Here is a 15,768-nt window from a genome sequence, read left to right as displayed (position 1 = left end):
TTCCATCCATCTCGGTTTATATAAGTCATGTTTTTATGCATCAACGATTGACATTTATTTATACATATATGAGCGATTATACTTAGCACAATGTTCTGCGCGTGCTTATATATAAATAAAAACAACTGTACTAAATAGTCTGACATGTTATGGTAATAGACAATAAGAGGATTTATAAGACAACTTATTTCGTCGAAGCATTCCAAGGAATTATGCTTGAACAAAAATATACTCATTAATTGAGTTGAATCATGAATATATTTCTTGTATGAACAAAACATGTTGGAACTTACAATGTTCGAAACAAGGGGAAACCATACACTGCACTATCTCATTAGTTTTGTTCGTTTGTGTCTTTGGTCCTCACTCTCATCTATTTTCTTCATAAAAATATATAATAATATGATAAATTTCCAGATTCTAATTTGAAAATTTAACATGAAACTCCATCACATCATAAAGTAATTTGAAAATTTAATGTGTGCAATTATTTAACTTAAAGCCTTAAAGACAAGTCAAGGTGGCCAATCTCCTCCTCAACATTATTCTCAGGCCTATATCCACAGTTCATATGGCCAGCAAACCTACCAGCATGTCCTTGATGTTCTTTCAACCCACCAAGATTATGTGCCTCGTGAATTTGCCTTGGATGACTTGAATCGCTGAAGCTATTAGACCCTGCAGGCCTCTGGTTCGAGGCGCCATGAGCTCGGGCAGCGGAGCTTAGCTGCTCTCTGCTTTTCTTGGCTAAAGTCCGCTCGAGCTTGTGAGCATTTTGGTGGCCTCCAAGTGCTTGTGAGCTATAAAACTTTCTCTGACAATAGTTGCAAGAAAACACGCGCGGTTGTTCTGAAGGACTGAAAGATGATGAGGAAGACGTGTATGATGGCTCCAGGACAAGATCTAAATTGACTTGGTCGTTGGGTAGGTTCAGATGAAGAGAAGTATTGGGCTGAAAATCCATGAGAGAGAGAGAGAGAGAGAGAGAGAGAGGGTGAGGAAAATAGCTGTAGATAGGAGCAAGCAAGGTAACTAGGCTAGGGAAGATTGAAGAGAGGAGATTAATGTGAAGTAGAGGGAGGGTTTTTCTGGGATTATATCATGAGGCTTAAAGCATCACCATTCCTGTTACCACAAATAGTAAATGAAGTGAAATGGAGGTGGCCTTATAATAGTGTCTCTATGTGTGTGTGTCTGAAAGAGAGAGAGAGAGAGAGAGAGAGAGAGAGAGAGAGAGAGACAGTTTGCTGCAAAGATCAGTGGGGAATCGAAGTGTTGTCGCCTCCATTAATGGCAGCATTACAATCTCCTGTCGGTCCATGCGAAATAATTAATTCTACAGCGTTCCTTTTATAACTAATTAGAGGATAATAAACTTACCAAATTACAGGATAACAAATCGCGTTGTTAAACAAACACTTATATTTTTCGACTTTTAACCTCAAGGCAAGAACTAAACTTAATTCGTAATTCACAAGGAACTTATAACTCAAGTAATTAAGAGCATTTACTCTGCTACACTTAAAGTCTTAGGTTTCATTCCCCTCTTCTTTAATATCGCTTGTATCAAAACTTAATTCGTAATTCAAATTGGTTGAAAATATAAACATCTAACAATATAGTGAGAGAATGGTAAACTTAATTTGTACTTTATAATGTAAAGAGCTTTATTTAATAAATATCATGTGCTATCTCCTGCAAAAGATTTGATTTATTTACCCATCTAATCATGGGACCAATCTTTTTTGACAATTCCCGATCTCCCTTATCTCTAGAGTCTAGAGATGATGCAATATCTTATCAAATTTCTATTATAAGTACTTAATGGCAAACAAGATAAACCATCTTAACTAGTCTAAACAAGGAACAATAATTGATATATAATCACCTTGTATAATTAATTGATCAAATATCACCGTCATGATGTTTGGAATTTCTACCATCTACATGTACAAGTCTTAGGTTAATGGTCAGAGTTGTCAAAAGACATGTTGAATTTCTAATTTCTTTATGTTTGGAATTTTATTATGAGCAATTTCATGGCTCTTTCCTTCTGATGATTCACTTTCGAAGTTCAAAGTTCAATTACGTACGTCAATCTAATGCCATATAATATCCACTTCCTGAATTCATAAGATAATTGTATAAGCATGCTTTCTGTCTGCTGGTAGGCAAATTACAATTTTGGGATTTTATTTGTCTTTAGAATTAACGTTTTGCGGTTTTTTGCACATGATATGGTTGGAGGAAGATTATAAAATTGCCCCAAGGAAGTGCTAAGAATAGTGTATATATATACAGAGAGTTTTCATTGAAGGATTACTCAAATAAGCATATTTGAGGGACACCCTTCTAGGACGTACTCCGTACTGTATTTTACCAATCCAAACCATCTATTTTGTAGATATTTATTAAAAAATCACTTGAATCTGATATCATTTGACCACTCAATTAAATTACATATATATCATATATGTTATTATTAGTTTAACATTATGTATATGTGGCATATTTATTGATCGCATTATAACAAAGATGAAATTTATTTATAAAATAAATTATACTATCAACTAATACTTAGTTTAGTGGTGTTTCTATTTCAAAAGATGAAAAAGTTTCGAATTCGATTCCTTCTCCCTCATTAATTAAAATATAAAATAAATGAATCCTACGCGGATCTCACCTCTCTAAAAGAATATAGTCTCAGCAATCAAGTAAATATGCACTATACTAATAGTTTTGCCATTACCAAAGGTTGGGCCTACAGTTTTTCGGCATGCATCAAGTTCATCCTGTTTTTAGTTTTTGTTATGCTAACTAAGTTTTAGTCTAACTAAAATAATATCCAGAGGATCATAAGCGAGCCGAGCACATGGGTTAAGGGATATAATAGCACTGGCAGACAAATTAATTCCACTGTGTGCTCCCAAAGAGGTGGTAAAATATAGTTCAGGTCAAGGTATAATCTTGTTAATCATAAACAAACATAATAAGAAATTGCATTACACCATGATTGTGGGATCATAATCTTGCAGGTCGGCAATGATTGCGGTGAACTTTGTCTTTGAATCCCAGACACAACAGAAACCAAGAAAACTGCGTACTCTTTCTTGTGTCTTGCTAATCCAAAATCGCCATAAGAGATATTTCCAAGGAACATTAATTCCTCCCTCTTGAACTACCTACCGTTATCTGTCCCTCTTCAAGTACTTTAACAATCCCAAAACACATGGGAGTGTATGAGACTCAATTATCAACTTGTATTCTACACATAGGCATTACGAACGGTGGATTTTCCTTTCTTCTTCTCTTTCATTGGCTGCTTGGACACTCATAAATGTTGATAATTGGTTTAACAAACACATTTCGGGGTGGGACTAGACAGACTATTTCTATTGAAATGGAAAAGAGTTCCGGCCGTTGTTTGGTGCGTTGAGACTTGACTTGTCAAAATGGATGCCAGTTCAATATATTGCATTTTACAAATCCCACCTAGAGTAGTGGGATTCATAAAAACTAGCTTGACCTCAACTTTAATCCAATTCAAGTCGAGTCACCAAACGAGGTTTGGGTTACAATTTCATCAGTAATATATATAATTTTAGAAAGAAAAAAAAAACCCTAGTTGCTACAAATCAAGTTTGTTTAGTTTCTTTTCATTTTTTTTATCAATCAAGTTTTTTGATGAGAAGGATTTATAATCCCAATCAAATGTTTGGCGGTCTAAAAACAACCTGGATTGGATTATGTCTAATCCTACTAGGCCCAAATGTAGTAGCATTATAAATCTCATCAAAAGGTTGGGATTAAGTTGGATTGCATTATGTCTAATTCTGACAGGCCATGTAAATATTTTATTAATCCAACCCCTTAATTATGTGTATTGCCAAACACATCATTGGATTAGTATTATCCATCCTAATTCAATTCTACCTTATGAATCAATCCAATCTCATTCACCAAATATGTCGTTAGTAAAAACTTGAAAAATTAAATTAAATCAATTAGAGAGTCACATGGAAAAGTGGCATGTATATAGACAAGAGCAATTGAGATGAGGAGCCTCCATGTTTGCGTTTGGATACGGCAATATCTTATGAAGATCAAAGTGAGATGAGGATGGTAGTGGACTTGTTCGTGTTTTGTCGGCTTTTTATAGATTAAGGTGGGTTCATGAACGGCCTGAGTCCGATGACTCATTTGCTTTTATTTTCTGCATACACGTGGATAATGACTCTCACTGTGCTTTGCTCATCAATCAAACGTCCATGAGTTCGATGACTCATTTGCTTTTATTTTCTGCATACACGTGGATAATGACTCTCACTGTGCTTTGCTCATCATCGAATGTCGTACATCATCCATTTTACTATGTTCCATATCCATCTCTCTCTCTCTCTCTCTCTCTCTCTGGTATACATATATTCTTGTGGATGTGAATTTCAGCTTTGTGTAGAGTCATGATATGTGGTTGAAATCAAACTCGTGTAAGCTCCAAAAGGATATAAACCTCATCTCTATCGAAGCCTTTGATGTTGAAACCCAACTTTACTTTGTATTTTAGTGCTGCTTGGCTGCCATGAGTTAGAGAAAGTAGGAACCTGCTTTAATCCACTTTCAATTGGCTCCCCACTTTCTGCACTTTATTTTTGTTTCATCTTTGGATCCATCAATTGAAAAGGTTTAAACTATTGTAGGGTGCTTGGTCTCGAACAAATCATAAGAGGGTTTCTTAAAGTCTCTTCTCTTGTTATTAAGAAAAGGCTTAAATGCAAAAATAGTTTCTGTGTTTTATTATATTGACCAATTTAGTCCTTATATTTTTAATTTGGTCAATTCAATCTCTGTGTTTATAACCGTTAGTCAATACTGTCTATTCTGTTAAATTTGTTATTAAATAAACATAATAAACCTTTTTTTTTCTTTTGAAAACTCATAAACCTTTTTAAAATTAATAATAAAAAACTTAATGAATCTAAAAATATTAAAAATTCATTAAAAGTAAATCATAATATTATTAGAGAAAAGAAAAAACTTGAATAAAAATAGGATTGGGGAAGGAGGGTTATGTTATGAGAGGAGGGGCAAGGCCGGCCTTGAGCCTGACCTCGACGGCGACGGCTTAGGGCCTCGGATCAAGGGCCTCAAATTATATATATATAATTGTTCAAGCCCATATTAAATGGATTTTTTGAGAGTTTAAAAATACAAGGGACCAAATAATAACCACTTTAAATCTTTAACAATACAAGGGCCCATATTTAAGAATTAAAATTATAAAAATAAAAATAAAAATAAAATTTTTTTTTTTTTTTTTGGTTGGAACAACAAACATCCAATTAATCCAACACTTCCGTTAAAAAAAATGTTTAGTTATTCTAGTTTGATGACTTTTGTGTTCTCAACAATGGAAGTTGATGATAGAGAAGATTTTTTTAATGGAGCGTGATGGAGAAGATGAGTTTGGGTTATTTCATTTTTTTCGTTTATTTTTTAATTTGTTTTGTTTTCACAATATTTTAGTTTTTTTCACTATAATAATATAAAAAATTTAAATAGTAAGTCTCGTGTCCTTCACATGACTTTTTTGGATGGAAAAATTAATGAAATTAGAAAATTTTGAGGATAAGAGCTAAATTGACTGTTTTAATTAATTCGAGTGCAAAATTAACTGATTTGTTAATTTAGGAGGTCTAGTTTGATTAGGGTTATAGCACGGAGTACAACGGCTGAAAAAATCCTTTAATTAATTAAAGCACTTCAAAGGATGACCAAATGCAAACCAAATACTAAGACACACCTCTTTTGGAAACTTATTTTTCATTCACTATAGAAATTAAATATTATTTAATAATATATAATTTCCAACACCATATAGCATTGATATGTGTTTCATCTTCACACATATGAGGTAGTCTTGATATTTTCCTATTAACTTGTCACCTTGAAACCCTAATTGGGTAGGCCTGCAGCCAGCCTTGCTCTCAAGTCTTTTCTCAAGATTTTGCCAGAAGGTGCTATGGGTATTTTGTCTGTGAAGAAAACCCGACCAATTCTCTTATAGAACACCACCTGCACATATAACACGTAACAATTCCACAATCACAAAAAAATTACTTGAAAAATTTATAACTTGTAAAAAAGCATATATGCACACATAGGACCGCCTAGAATTTTCAGCTTGACTTCCGTCTCATCTTAAAAGAAAACTAAAGTTGGAATCTCCTTCATAATGTTAAAAGAGATCGAGTTTGAATCTCTTCCTCTTTCGTTGATAAAGAAAAAAGATTGATCGTTTGTAAAATTTAATAATAAATAAATAAATTGAAGAAAATATTCAAGGTTATCTATCTAATTTTTTTTTTTTAATTGATAAAATTGGGGGACAAGCCCCAAGAAACCAGAACCCCTAACCAGTACAAATTAAAAGGCAAGGTTATCTATCTAATATTTCGGTGATAGAGAAACCTAAAAACGGATAGACATGCATGTGTCTAAAGGTCAATTTCCATAATAATTTTCACTATTAGAAGAATCGACAATTATTATTATTATTATTTTCCTCAAACCAGCTGGACAGTTGACAATGCCAACATTATGCCACGTGTGTGTTCTTCGGGCATAGCTAATAATTTCTAACTTGCCCTACCTACTCCAATTACTAGCCAATGAACAATAAGCAAAATAGGTTATTAGTTCAAGCAACATGTGTTATGTGGTATTCATTTGCAATGTCTAATGTGATTGAATAAAAAAGGGTACCTGTTTTGAGATGTATTGCTTGATGTCCTCTTCGGAGATCTTGGAACCGTTTGATCTTACAACAAATGCAACAGGAATTTCTCCTGCGGCTTCATCTTTCATACTGAAATCAACATATATTAAACAAGTCATTAAAACTTTACATTGTTCACGATTGATCTACCTAATAACCCAAAAACTATTTGCATCACAAATCTGAAATTACATATACGCCTATGGGAAAAACCACAAAAATTTCCAAGTAAATTTTGTAGCTCACAAGTTCGAATTCTCTGTCTACCCATCTCCGAAGTTTCAATCCCCCACCCTTTATTAAATGCGCGCCCCACTCCAACTAAAAATCTTGAGCCCCCATTATACAAACGGGTCTTATATATCTCTCTACAACGACAATATTACGTACAACAAAAACAAGCACAACGACTTATGTACGACAAAAACTTGCTTGTTACGAGAGATATCTTTATAAGAATAAAAGAGATATACACTAGTTCACATGGAGAAAAAAGACTTTCATGAAACGGTGATAGTACTATTTTGCTGTCATTGGCTAATAACATTATGACACGAATGATAACATTTCCACGTAACATAGCATTATTAGTCGGAAATAACAAAACAATGTTATCCCTATTGCAATTAAGGTTCAAATCTGCTTTGGGAGCTGCCCACTAATAAAAGAACAAACATGGTGCACTAATAAAAAGCATGAAGTTTTATCTAACATATAGAATGTGGTAGTGTGTAGGTGTAACTTACGGTACAACAGCAGCATCAGAGATGTTGGGGTGGGCAATCAACATGGCTTCAAGCTCAGCGGGGGCCACTTGGAAACCTTTGTATTTGATGAGTTCCTTCAATCGATCAACGATGAAGAGCTCATCGTCATCATCGATGTAGCCTATATCACCTGTGTGCAACCAGCGCTCTTTATCTATGGTTCTCTCTGTGGCCTCAGGGTCATTAAGGTAACCTGCATCACCAATTACCCCCAAGCTATGTTAAGTTTATTTGAAAATAAACTTTTGGGTCAACAAAATTTAAACCAAAAAAAAACTTTGATTGGGTTTATTGGGTATTTCAGTGTAAAGTAAATAACTAAAATCATTTTGGATAAGTACTTATCATCATACACTTTCTGTGGTCCTCAAGCAAGTACTGTAGTTATAATACATGTGATTTGAAGACCCAGAAGCTCACTATAGCCATGAGATTGGAAAATTATTGGTTACTTTAAGATTGAGAGACTGCTCAACTAAATCTCCTACTCAAATTAATTGATGTGTACTATATTGTTAGGCATCCATGTTTATTTTACTTAGAATTTAGGAAGTAATGAATTGAGAAAGTAAGAAGTATGAGAGAGAATGAATGATTACGGGATCAACTACCTACCTAATCAATCTAATTCTTAATTTTTTAAAAATTAGACTATGAATTCTAATGTCAAATTCACTTACTTTTTATATTTCGTATATTTTTGTAAATGCAAGAGAAGTCAAAAATCAAAATAATTCTAATATTGATGTATTAATAAAAGCAAAAATCAAAAATCAAAAATAAAAATAATTCCAATATACTCAAATAAATAAACGTATTAGAAAATGTTTGACATACAATTTACCACCTAATTCTTTTTGTAAATGATAAATAAAAATCCATTGGGTCATGTCGAAAATGTGGGTCGTTTAGTAAATAATCAAGTGTTGGCAAGGACCATAGACTCGGTCAAATCTTTGCAAGGCCCATTCACTAATGGTTTCGTCCACCCAAACACAACTAATGTATTCACTTTCACCAATAATTTGGTCTACCCAGAAAAGAAAATCTTAGCAACTTCTTTATGCATTTGTACACTTCTTTTTCTCCAATTTTGCAAGCTGACTTTTAAATCAAATGTATCAGATTACTCAGTCATACATTTCTAGATTTGAATGGATTAATTAACTGACAGCTGGTTTCCTATTTTATTTGCCGAACAAATATTTTATATATACGTTAACTTCGCAAAGCATCCGTGCATGAAGAGACAAATAGATACATGAAAGGCAGCAAAATTTAAGAAGAAAATTAACTAATATCAGATTTATAATCCCATGCTTAGCTCATGTCCTAAAAATCTAAGAAAATTAATTTTTAATTACATGTAATTGTCTAGGGTTTACCTTTCATGATTTGGCTGCCTCTGATGCAAATCTCACCGGATTGATTTCGGGGAAGCGAAGCACCAGTATCAGGGTCCACGATCTTCATCTCAGCATTTCTTACGACGGTCCCGCATGCACCTGATTTTATCTCAAATGGTTCCTTTGCAAATGCTAAGCACATTGACAGCACGGGTCCCGCCTCTGTCATTCCATACCCCTAATATAAATTTGGACATTACACAACGTTATTTCATATTTTGCAGGATCGTTGTCTAAATTCAACTGTACTTTTGCTAAGACATCGTTTGGAGTTTACAACTAAAAACATCTATTTGGGAGTGCTTTTAACAATGTCAACATCACTTTTTGATAAGCAAAATCGTTTCATAAGACTGGGAACTCAAGGATCCTACGTAATCAACGGGAAACATCCAAAGTACACATTATAATCCAAATTAACACTCAACATGCTTGACTAAATCCAACCCAACAATATCATTAGTTCTACTCAATCCGTCTTTGTTAAATGAACCATATTATATGACATGTAATATATTTAATTAATTACCAACTTATCACAAAATTGATGTAACAAGTGTAAAAACCAGATTGTCACACAATTAATATAGTCTAAAACCGTTTTGTCTCTAGCGTTACTCAGTAGATTAATACAAAATGTTATTTCTCTAGCATTGCTTTCAAGAATAATAATATAAGAAACAGTCATTTGAGTTCGTGAATGATAGTAATTGTTGATGCATTGTAAGTAAGTTTCATGAGCGGCCGACCAACACCCATGTCTTACTCTCACTAAAAAAAATAGGCCCCACCCAAATGGACGATGGTGGCACCAACTAAAAGTTTGCAAAACATGATTGAGGATGTCATATGGGATCTACAACCACATAGGGAGCTATGACAAATCAAGAAGAAAAAAGACACACAAACACACAATTAAAGACGTCATTGAATTTAATATTACCTGTCCAAGTTTGGCATTAGGCAGCTTAGTCCTCACAGCATCCTCAAGCTCCTTCCCCATTGGTGCCGCCCCAGACATCACCATCCGTATCGAGGACAAGTCGTACCGATGCAAGTCCGGGCTCTTGGCAATAGCCAAAACGATCGGAGGCACAAAAGGCGCAATGGTCACCTTACATCTCTCCACAAGCTCCAACAGCTTGCCAATCTCAAACTTCTGCATGATCAAAATCGCCGCCCCAACTCTGAGTCCGCAAAGAAACACCGAATTGAGGGAGTAGATATGGAACAGAGGAAGCACACAGAGGATCACGTCCTCCTCATGAAAATACAAATTTGGGTTCTCCCCATCCACTTGTTGCGCCACGCTGGTCACCAGCACCTTGTGCGTCAACAAAACTCCTTTCGGTAGCCCCGTGGTCCCGGAAGAATACGGCAGCGCAACGACGTCGTCCGGGTTTATTTTCACAGCCGGGATTTCATTCTCGTCCGCTGTGGTCAGCTCCGAGAAATGATGAACCGACACGTCGTCGGCAGGGGACTCGTCAACAACCATGATCTTGACGTCGTTTTTTATGGCGAAGTCTTTGACTTTGTCGACGTAAGCTGATTGCGTTATGATGAGCTTCGTGGTCGAGGCCTTTGCCTGCTTGACTACCTCAGCGGGCGTGTAGAACGGGTTCGCGGTGGTTACCGCCGCCCCGATGCGCGAAGCCCCGAGGAATGCCAAGACGAATTCGGGGCAGTTCTGGAGGAGGAGCATGACGACGTCGTGCTGGTGAATGCCGAGCTTGTCGAGCCCTGCCGCGACTTTGCGCGAAGTGAGCTCGACGTAGGCGTAGGTGTAGGTCTCCCCGGTGTTACCGTTAATGAGGCAGGGGCGGTCTTTGAACTGGGAGATGTTTTCGAAGCAGTAGGTGTGGAGAGGGAGGTGGTTGGGGATGTAAATATCGGGGAGTTTGGACCGGAAAATGAACTGGTGATCATTTGGGTGATCCATTGGGGTGTGTTTGGGTGGAGGGAAAGTGAGGGAAAATGAGAGAGAAAATAGGAGGTGGGGAGTGGGTTGGGTTTAGCTAGATTTCTTGCACAAGACCGTCTCCCTGGTTTTTTTTGGTTTGGGTTTTGGTTGAAGTAATATACAAGTAGGTGGTGGGGGAAAAAATGAACTGGACTTGTTTGGTATCATTAAATTTCTCAAGGACAGAACTTGTCCAATAACGTCTTAATACGTAAACAAATCAACTCTTTCAATTAACTGGTTGTCACCAAAGTATTTCACAGCACCAATCAGCATAACCCACGTACACACTTTTGTTTGACTTATCAAGATGTATTTACACGTGGAGGAGAAGCATTCGATCTCAAGGAAAAGGAGGTTATTGTGGTTTTGGTTGTGGGGGATGGGCATTGCAGTTGGGGGTTGGTGAGGGATGTTTGGAAAGTAAAGTGAATTTTGGTGTTTTTTTTTTTTTTTTGGATGAAGAAAGTGGATTGGTTTTCTGACCCCAAAAAAAAACAAGGATTGGTTTTTGTGGGCCACACGTTAGAGCTTAAGCCACCAATCAGCTGCCACGTCGGACGGTTCACCTAACGCCAAGTCCTTTACTCGTCCCGTGGTAGGTCAATTTAGTAAACGACACCATTCACCTACTACAACTGCTTATCATATCCATGGATGAAAGGCGCGTAATATGACGTCGTCATAGCTCACTCGCTCACTAGCCGGCTCATATATGGCTCGCTGGCTCAAATCCCCATTTTCCTTTTCGTTTTTTTTTTTCTTTTCCAGTTTTGTGTATTTTCTTTTTATCCATTTGTATCGGCATTCAAAGAATAATACAATTTGGAGTTGGCAGAGGATTTGGAAGGCCTTTCAATTGGCCATGCCTTTTATATTTGGTTACCAAACATTAGACTTGACAATTTCAAAGTTGAAATATAAAGAGGGGAGCAACCAACCATTTATGCTTCTTTTTTTAAAACACATCTCCACAAAAAAGAGAACAAGTAAGCTTACATGAGCATTTTGGCTAGTTATGGCAAAAAATCATTACAATTATTTTTTTGTCTTTTGTGAATTCTAATGCCTTTTTCGCACGAAACATGAAATGTCTATGTATGAAATAATGTTTTCATTGTCATTATGCATGGATGGATTTCTCAAATTTTCAACCACCGTTCTATTTTCTCAATCATTTTATCTTTAAAATTTATCCTTTTATAAAATGACTTTTAAGAACTTAAGGAAAAAACATCAACTCGCGTAACCCACTTATTCTACTGTTTGACTAACAGAGTATTTTGTGGAAAGATGAGATTGTATTTTTTCAAATTTACATAGAGGGTGGAAGATAAGGTGATTGAGAAAATATGATAGGATGTGTAAATAACAGCACTCAAAATCAAAACTTTATAATCCTCAACATGTAAAATAACAAGTATATCTTTTTTTGTTTATCTTATCAATAAAATATTATCACTCTTTTATAATAATAGACGAATGTAAAAATCCACTATACATAATACATGGAGTGTAGAACCTACAGTATACATGTAGAGAGGGTCCCAAAAACTTGGACTTCAACTTAAAAACGTCCAATAAAATTTCTTTAGGAAAAAAAAAAACCTCCAATTAAAGTTAGAACTTCTCTTTAATTAATTATTCAATGATCCACATCCCTCAACAGTTGATTGCAATATAAGTTTAATACGAGAGAACGATGCTCTAGTTTGTTAATTTGGAGGTATTAATCCAAAATAATTAAGGATTAAAAGCCTGCATGAATCCCTAGCTCAGTGTTAAACAAACCAACACGTGCATCTCGCGTCTGACATTTTTTATTATATTTGTTAGAAGCTTCCCTGAATACCTCTTCAATATTAATTATCGAAATTAACCAATCCTCTAAAGCTAGCTTAGGCACCAATCAGCTTAATTAGCCAAGCTAAATTAAAAATTAAAAATAAATTAAACAAAACATGGTCTGACATAAAGCCCATCCTTATCAGCATCCCAAAATTGTAGGACCAAAAAATCATGCAACTAGGGTTGCAATCTCACCTACCACCTCTTGCATTTTCGTGAAGACATTTTCTTTTTTATTATTTATTGGGAGATTCACTATTATACCCAATATGGGGGCCCAAATTATAAAAATACCCTATATAAAATGGACTTTAGAAACACACCCAAAGTCCATTTACAACATAACAAAAAAGCTTTTAACTTCTTATAAATTACAAAACTGCCATCAATTTCTTAAAACAAGCCCAACCCCAAAATCTCATAAAAATACCCAAAGCACTCAATAGGGCATCAAAGTAATTTAATAATCAATATTAAATTCAATAAGGCTAGCTATCATTTTTTGGGTTTTTTTTGGGTTTGTTTATAGGAATTCAATTGTGTAGGGTTTATTTATAATATTAGTGCTAGAAATGGGTATATCACTAAATATCTCTTATTTATTTGACACTTCGAATTTGATGTTTCCTACAAATATAAGGTTGGTGAGGAAAACATATTACTCTCTCAGTTATGACCCGTTTCTCCAACTTTGTCGCAGTTTTAAACTTGTCAATCTCCTCTCAAAAAAGAAATTATCAATCATCTCCTCCATGAGATGATATTTGCTTTTAAAAGATAGAGTTTATTATGAGTGAATGACTTAACTTTTCTGTCATTAGTTAAATACTAATTTGTTTAAAGATAGAGTTTATGGAATCTGAATTTATTGAGACCACTAATTTATAAATTAAATATATTTTTTAATTAAGCTAGACCTCGTTGACAACTATTCCATTTTCATATACATTCACTTAAAAATACTATTACGAGAAGATGTGTAGACTTGGCAATCATATTTTTGTTTATCCAAATAAAAAATTAAATTTTATCTTCTTAGTTTTGTTTACAAGTAATATTAAAAGAGATAAAATTTAAATTTATGAAGCCTCTTGCAATTTTATTATTTTAGTTTCATCAATTTGGTAAAAGAATTGACTTCTTGACTTCACGGGGTAAAAAACGTACATGTAGTAGTGCTTCTTTATAACTTGAAAGCTAAATAGTTCTTTTATTTATGTCTTTGATGTGCAAAGTCAAAGGATTTGATTGTTACTTTCTAATTCTTAGTTCTAGAAAGTCAATATTGTTGCCAAGTCCATCCAATTTAATTATTGGTTCTCTCAAAACTCTAAATTCTCTCTCAAGATTTGAAGCCATCACACCCCTCCACCCGCCGCTGTGGGGGTGGGTGGCTTCCCCATCTTCCATCTTTCTCTCCTCATCTCCTTTTTTCCTTTCCTAGTTTTCTTCCCCTCTCCTATTCTCTCCTCAGATTTGTCTGGATTTTGGGTCCTTTTGCCCAGATATATCTGGATCTTGTCTTTTGTTTGTTTATTTGTGTGTTTTCTGTTGTAGGTCCTTGTTGACTTTTATTGTGCTTGGATGTGTCTTGCTATCATTGGGATGGTTGCGGTGTGGTGTTGTCGACCCAGCTTTTTTCTTTGGTTTTCGTTGTGTTTTTTACGCAAGTACTGCAATCCACCGTAGACGCCATGATTTTGTTTTAGCTTTTGGTCCACGCATATGGAATTTGCTCCAATTCAGTGTTTGGAGTTGGAAAAGTGATTGTTGCTAGTTTGTGTGGGATTGGCTTTTGCCTGTGCAAAATAAGAGGTTTAGCCATGTTGGTGTTACGAGTCTCTTTGGTTTGCTGTAGAGGAAGTGGTGTGTGTCCTTGTTTCTGTGTTTATTTTAATCTAATAATTCTCAGAAACTCAATGGAGTTTGCTGATGTATGTATTTAGTATTCGACTTTTCGATGCGGATTTGACTTTATTGCCGTTGCACGGTGGATCTATATTATAGGTCTAAGTACAGATGGTTCTTGTCTGCCAAATTGGAGTTTTTAGGTTTTTCTGGCATGCGTAATTCTCTTCAGATCAAACCAATTTATTTTTGTATTTGGTCATTGGGGATGTTGTACTCATATTTGGCATTGCGACTACTCTGTACTTTTTTTTTCTTTTTTTTTTTTTGTTATCAATAAAATTACTATCGCTTTTAATAAATAAATAAAAACTGTTCAACTATAGCATTATACAAGTCACAATTAGCTGACTTAGCCAAAATCTTCAAGTTCAGATTCAGTGTATAATAGTTAAATTTTCTGTTTTTTTTTTTTTTTTGGTCTCAAAGGAACTTCACAATTACAATAGGGCAGTTAGATAAAAGGAAGTTCAATAAGATCATATTAGAAAGATTAGGTATATCTCTTTTTCGGTGAGGGTGCCATACATGGATCATAGATGTGGACATTCATATTAGCCACATGATCATTTTATTACACTTTACTATTCAGATGAATCATGTGGCTAATATGAAGGTCCACATAAGGGATTCATATATGGCACCCTCACTGTAGAATTTCGCAGCCCATCAAATCAACACAAAAATATCAAAGGCCAAACAAGGCGTAAAGCTCACTCCAAGCATAAAACCAATTCTAGACATAAAGTCCACTTGAGACATCAGACTCACTCTAGGCACAAAGCCATCCAAAGCCGCATCAAAGTCATGGTTATTGGCAAAGCCTAACATATACTAGAAGAGTTGTCTTTGCCATCGCTTCTGATGACACCGCTGCCGTTGCCATCGTGACCAAGGTTGAATGTAGGAATTGTCACCATTCAAGAATATAGAAAAACATACACAAATCCCACAAATCTGCCAACATATTTGATCCCACACATCATAGAAGCTAGCCATCTAAGATTCATCACCTCCACAAAGAGTACCAATGCACCTACACGAATGCAACAAGCAATCGAAAAACAACCATAAGAAAACAAAACCCATAGCCAAACAAAC

At 35.2% G+C, this 15,768-nt stretch overlaps 2 protein-coding genes across 3 annotated transcripts; both read right to left on the bottom strand.

Moving 5' to 3' along the window:
* Positions 1–496: 496 nt before the first annotated feature.
* Positions 497–1,076, bottom strand: LOC117615706 (zinc finger protein 2). 2 transcript variants are annotated; one of them, XM_034344842.1, is made up of 2 exons: positions 724–1,076; positions 497–678 (listed from the first exon to the last, which is right to left on the bottom strand). In XM_034344842.1, the coding sequence occupies exons 1-2, from the start codon at positions 962–964 to the stop codon at positions 497–499; spliced, it is 423 nt and encodes a 140-aa protein (XP_034200733.1). In that variant the 5' UTR covers positions 965–1,076. The 2 variants fall into 2 exon arrangements, with proteins under 2 accessions (XP_034200733.1, XP_034200732.1); XM_034344841.1 differs by having other exon boundaries at positions 497–1,076.
* Positions 1,077–5,801: 4,725 nt separating this feature from the next.
* LOC117614813 (4-coumarate--CoA ligase 2-like) lies at positions 5,802–11,054 on the bottom strand. Its single transcript, XM_034343725.1, has 5 exons — positions 9,892–11,054; positions 8,928–9,126; positions 7,522–7,735; positions 6,763–6,865; positions 5,802–6,072 (listed from the first exon to the last, which is right to left on the bottom strand). The coding sequence occupies exons 1-5, from the start codon at positions 10,888–10,890 to the stop codon at positions 5,953–5,955; spliced, it is 1,635 nt and encodes a 544-aa protein (XP_034199616.1). The 5' UTR covers positions 10,891–11,054; the 3' UTR covers positions 5,802–5,952.
* Positions 11,055–15,768: the final 4,714 nt, after the last annotated feature.

This window comes from Prunus dulcis, chromosome 1 (assembly GCF_902201215.1).
Source record: "Prunus dulcis chromosome 1, ALMONDv2, whole genome shotgun sequence".
In the NCBI taxonomy this organism is placed as follows: domain Eukaryota; kingdom Viridiplantae; phylum Streptophyta; class Magnoliopsida; order Rosales; family Rosaceae; genus Prunus; species Prunus dulcis.
The sequence above is the reverse complement of the archived record's forward strand: the minus strand, read 5'-3'. Positions and strand labels throughout refer to the sequence as shown.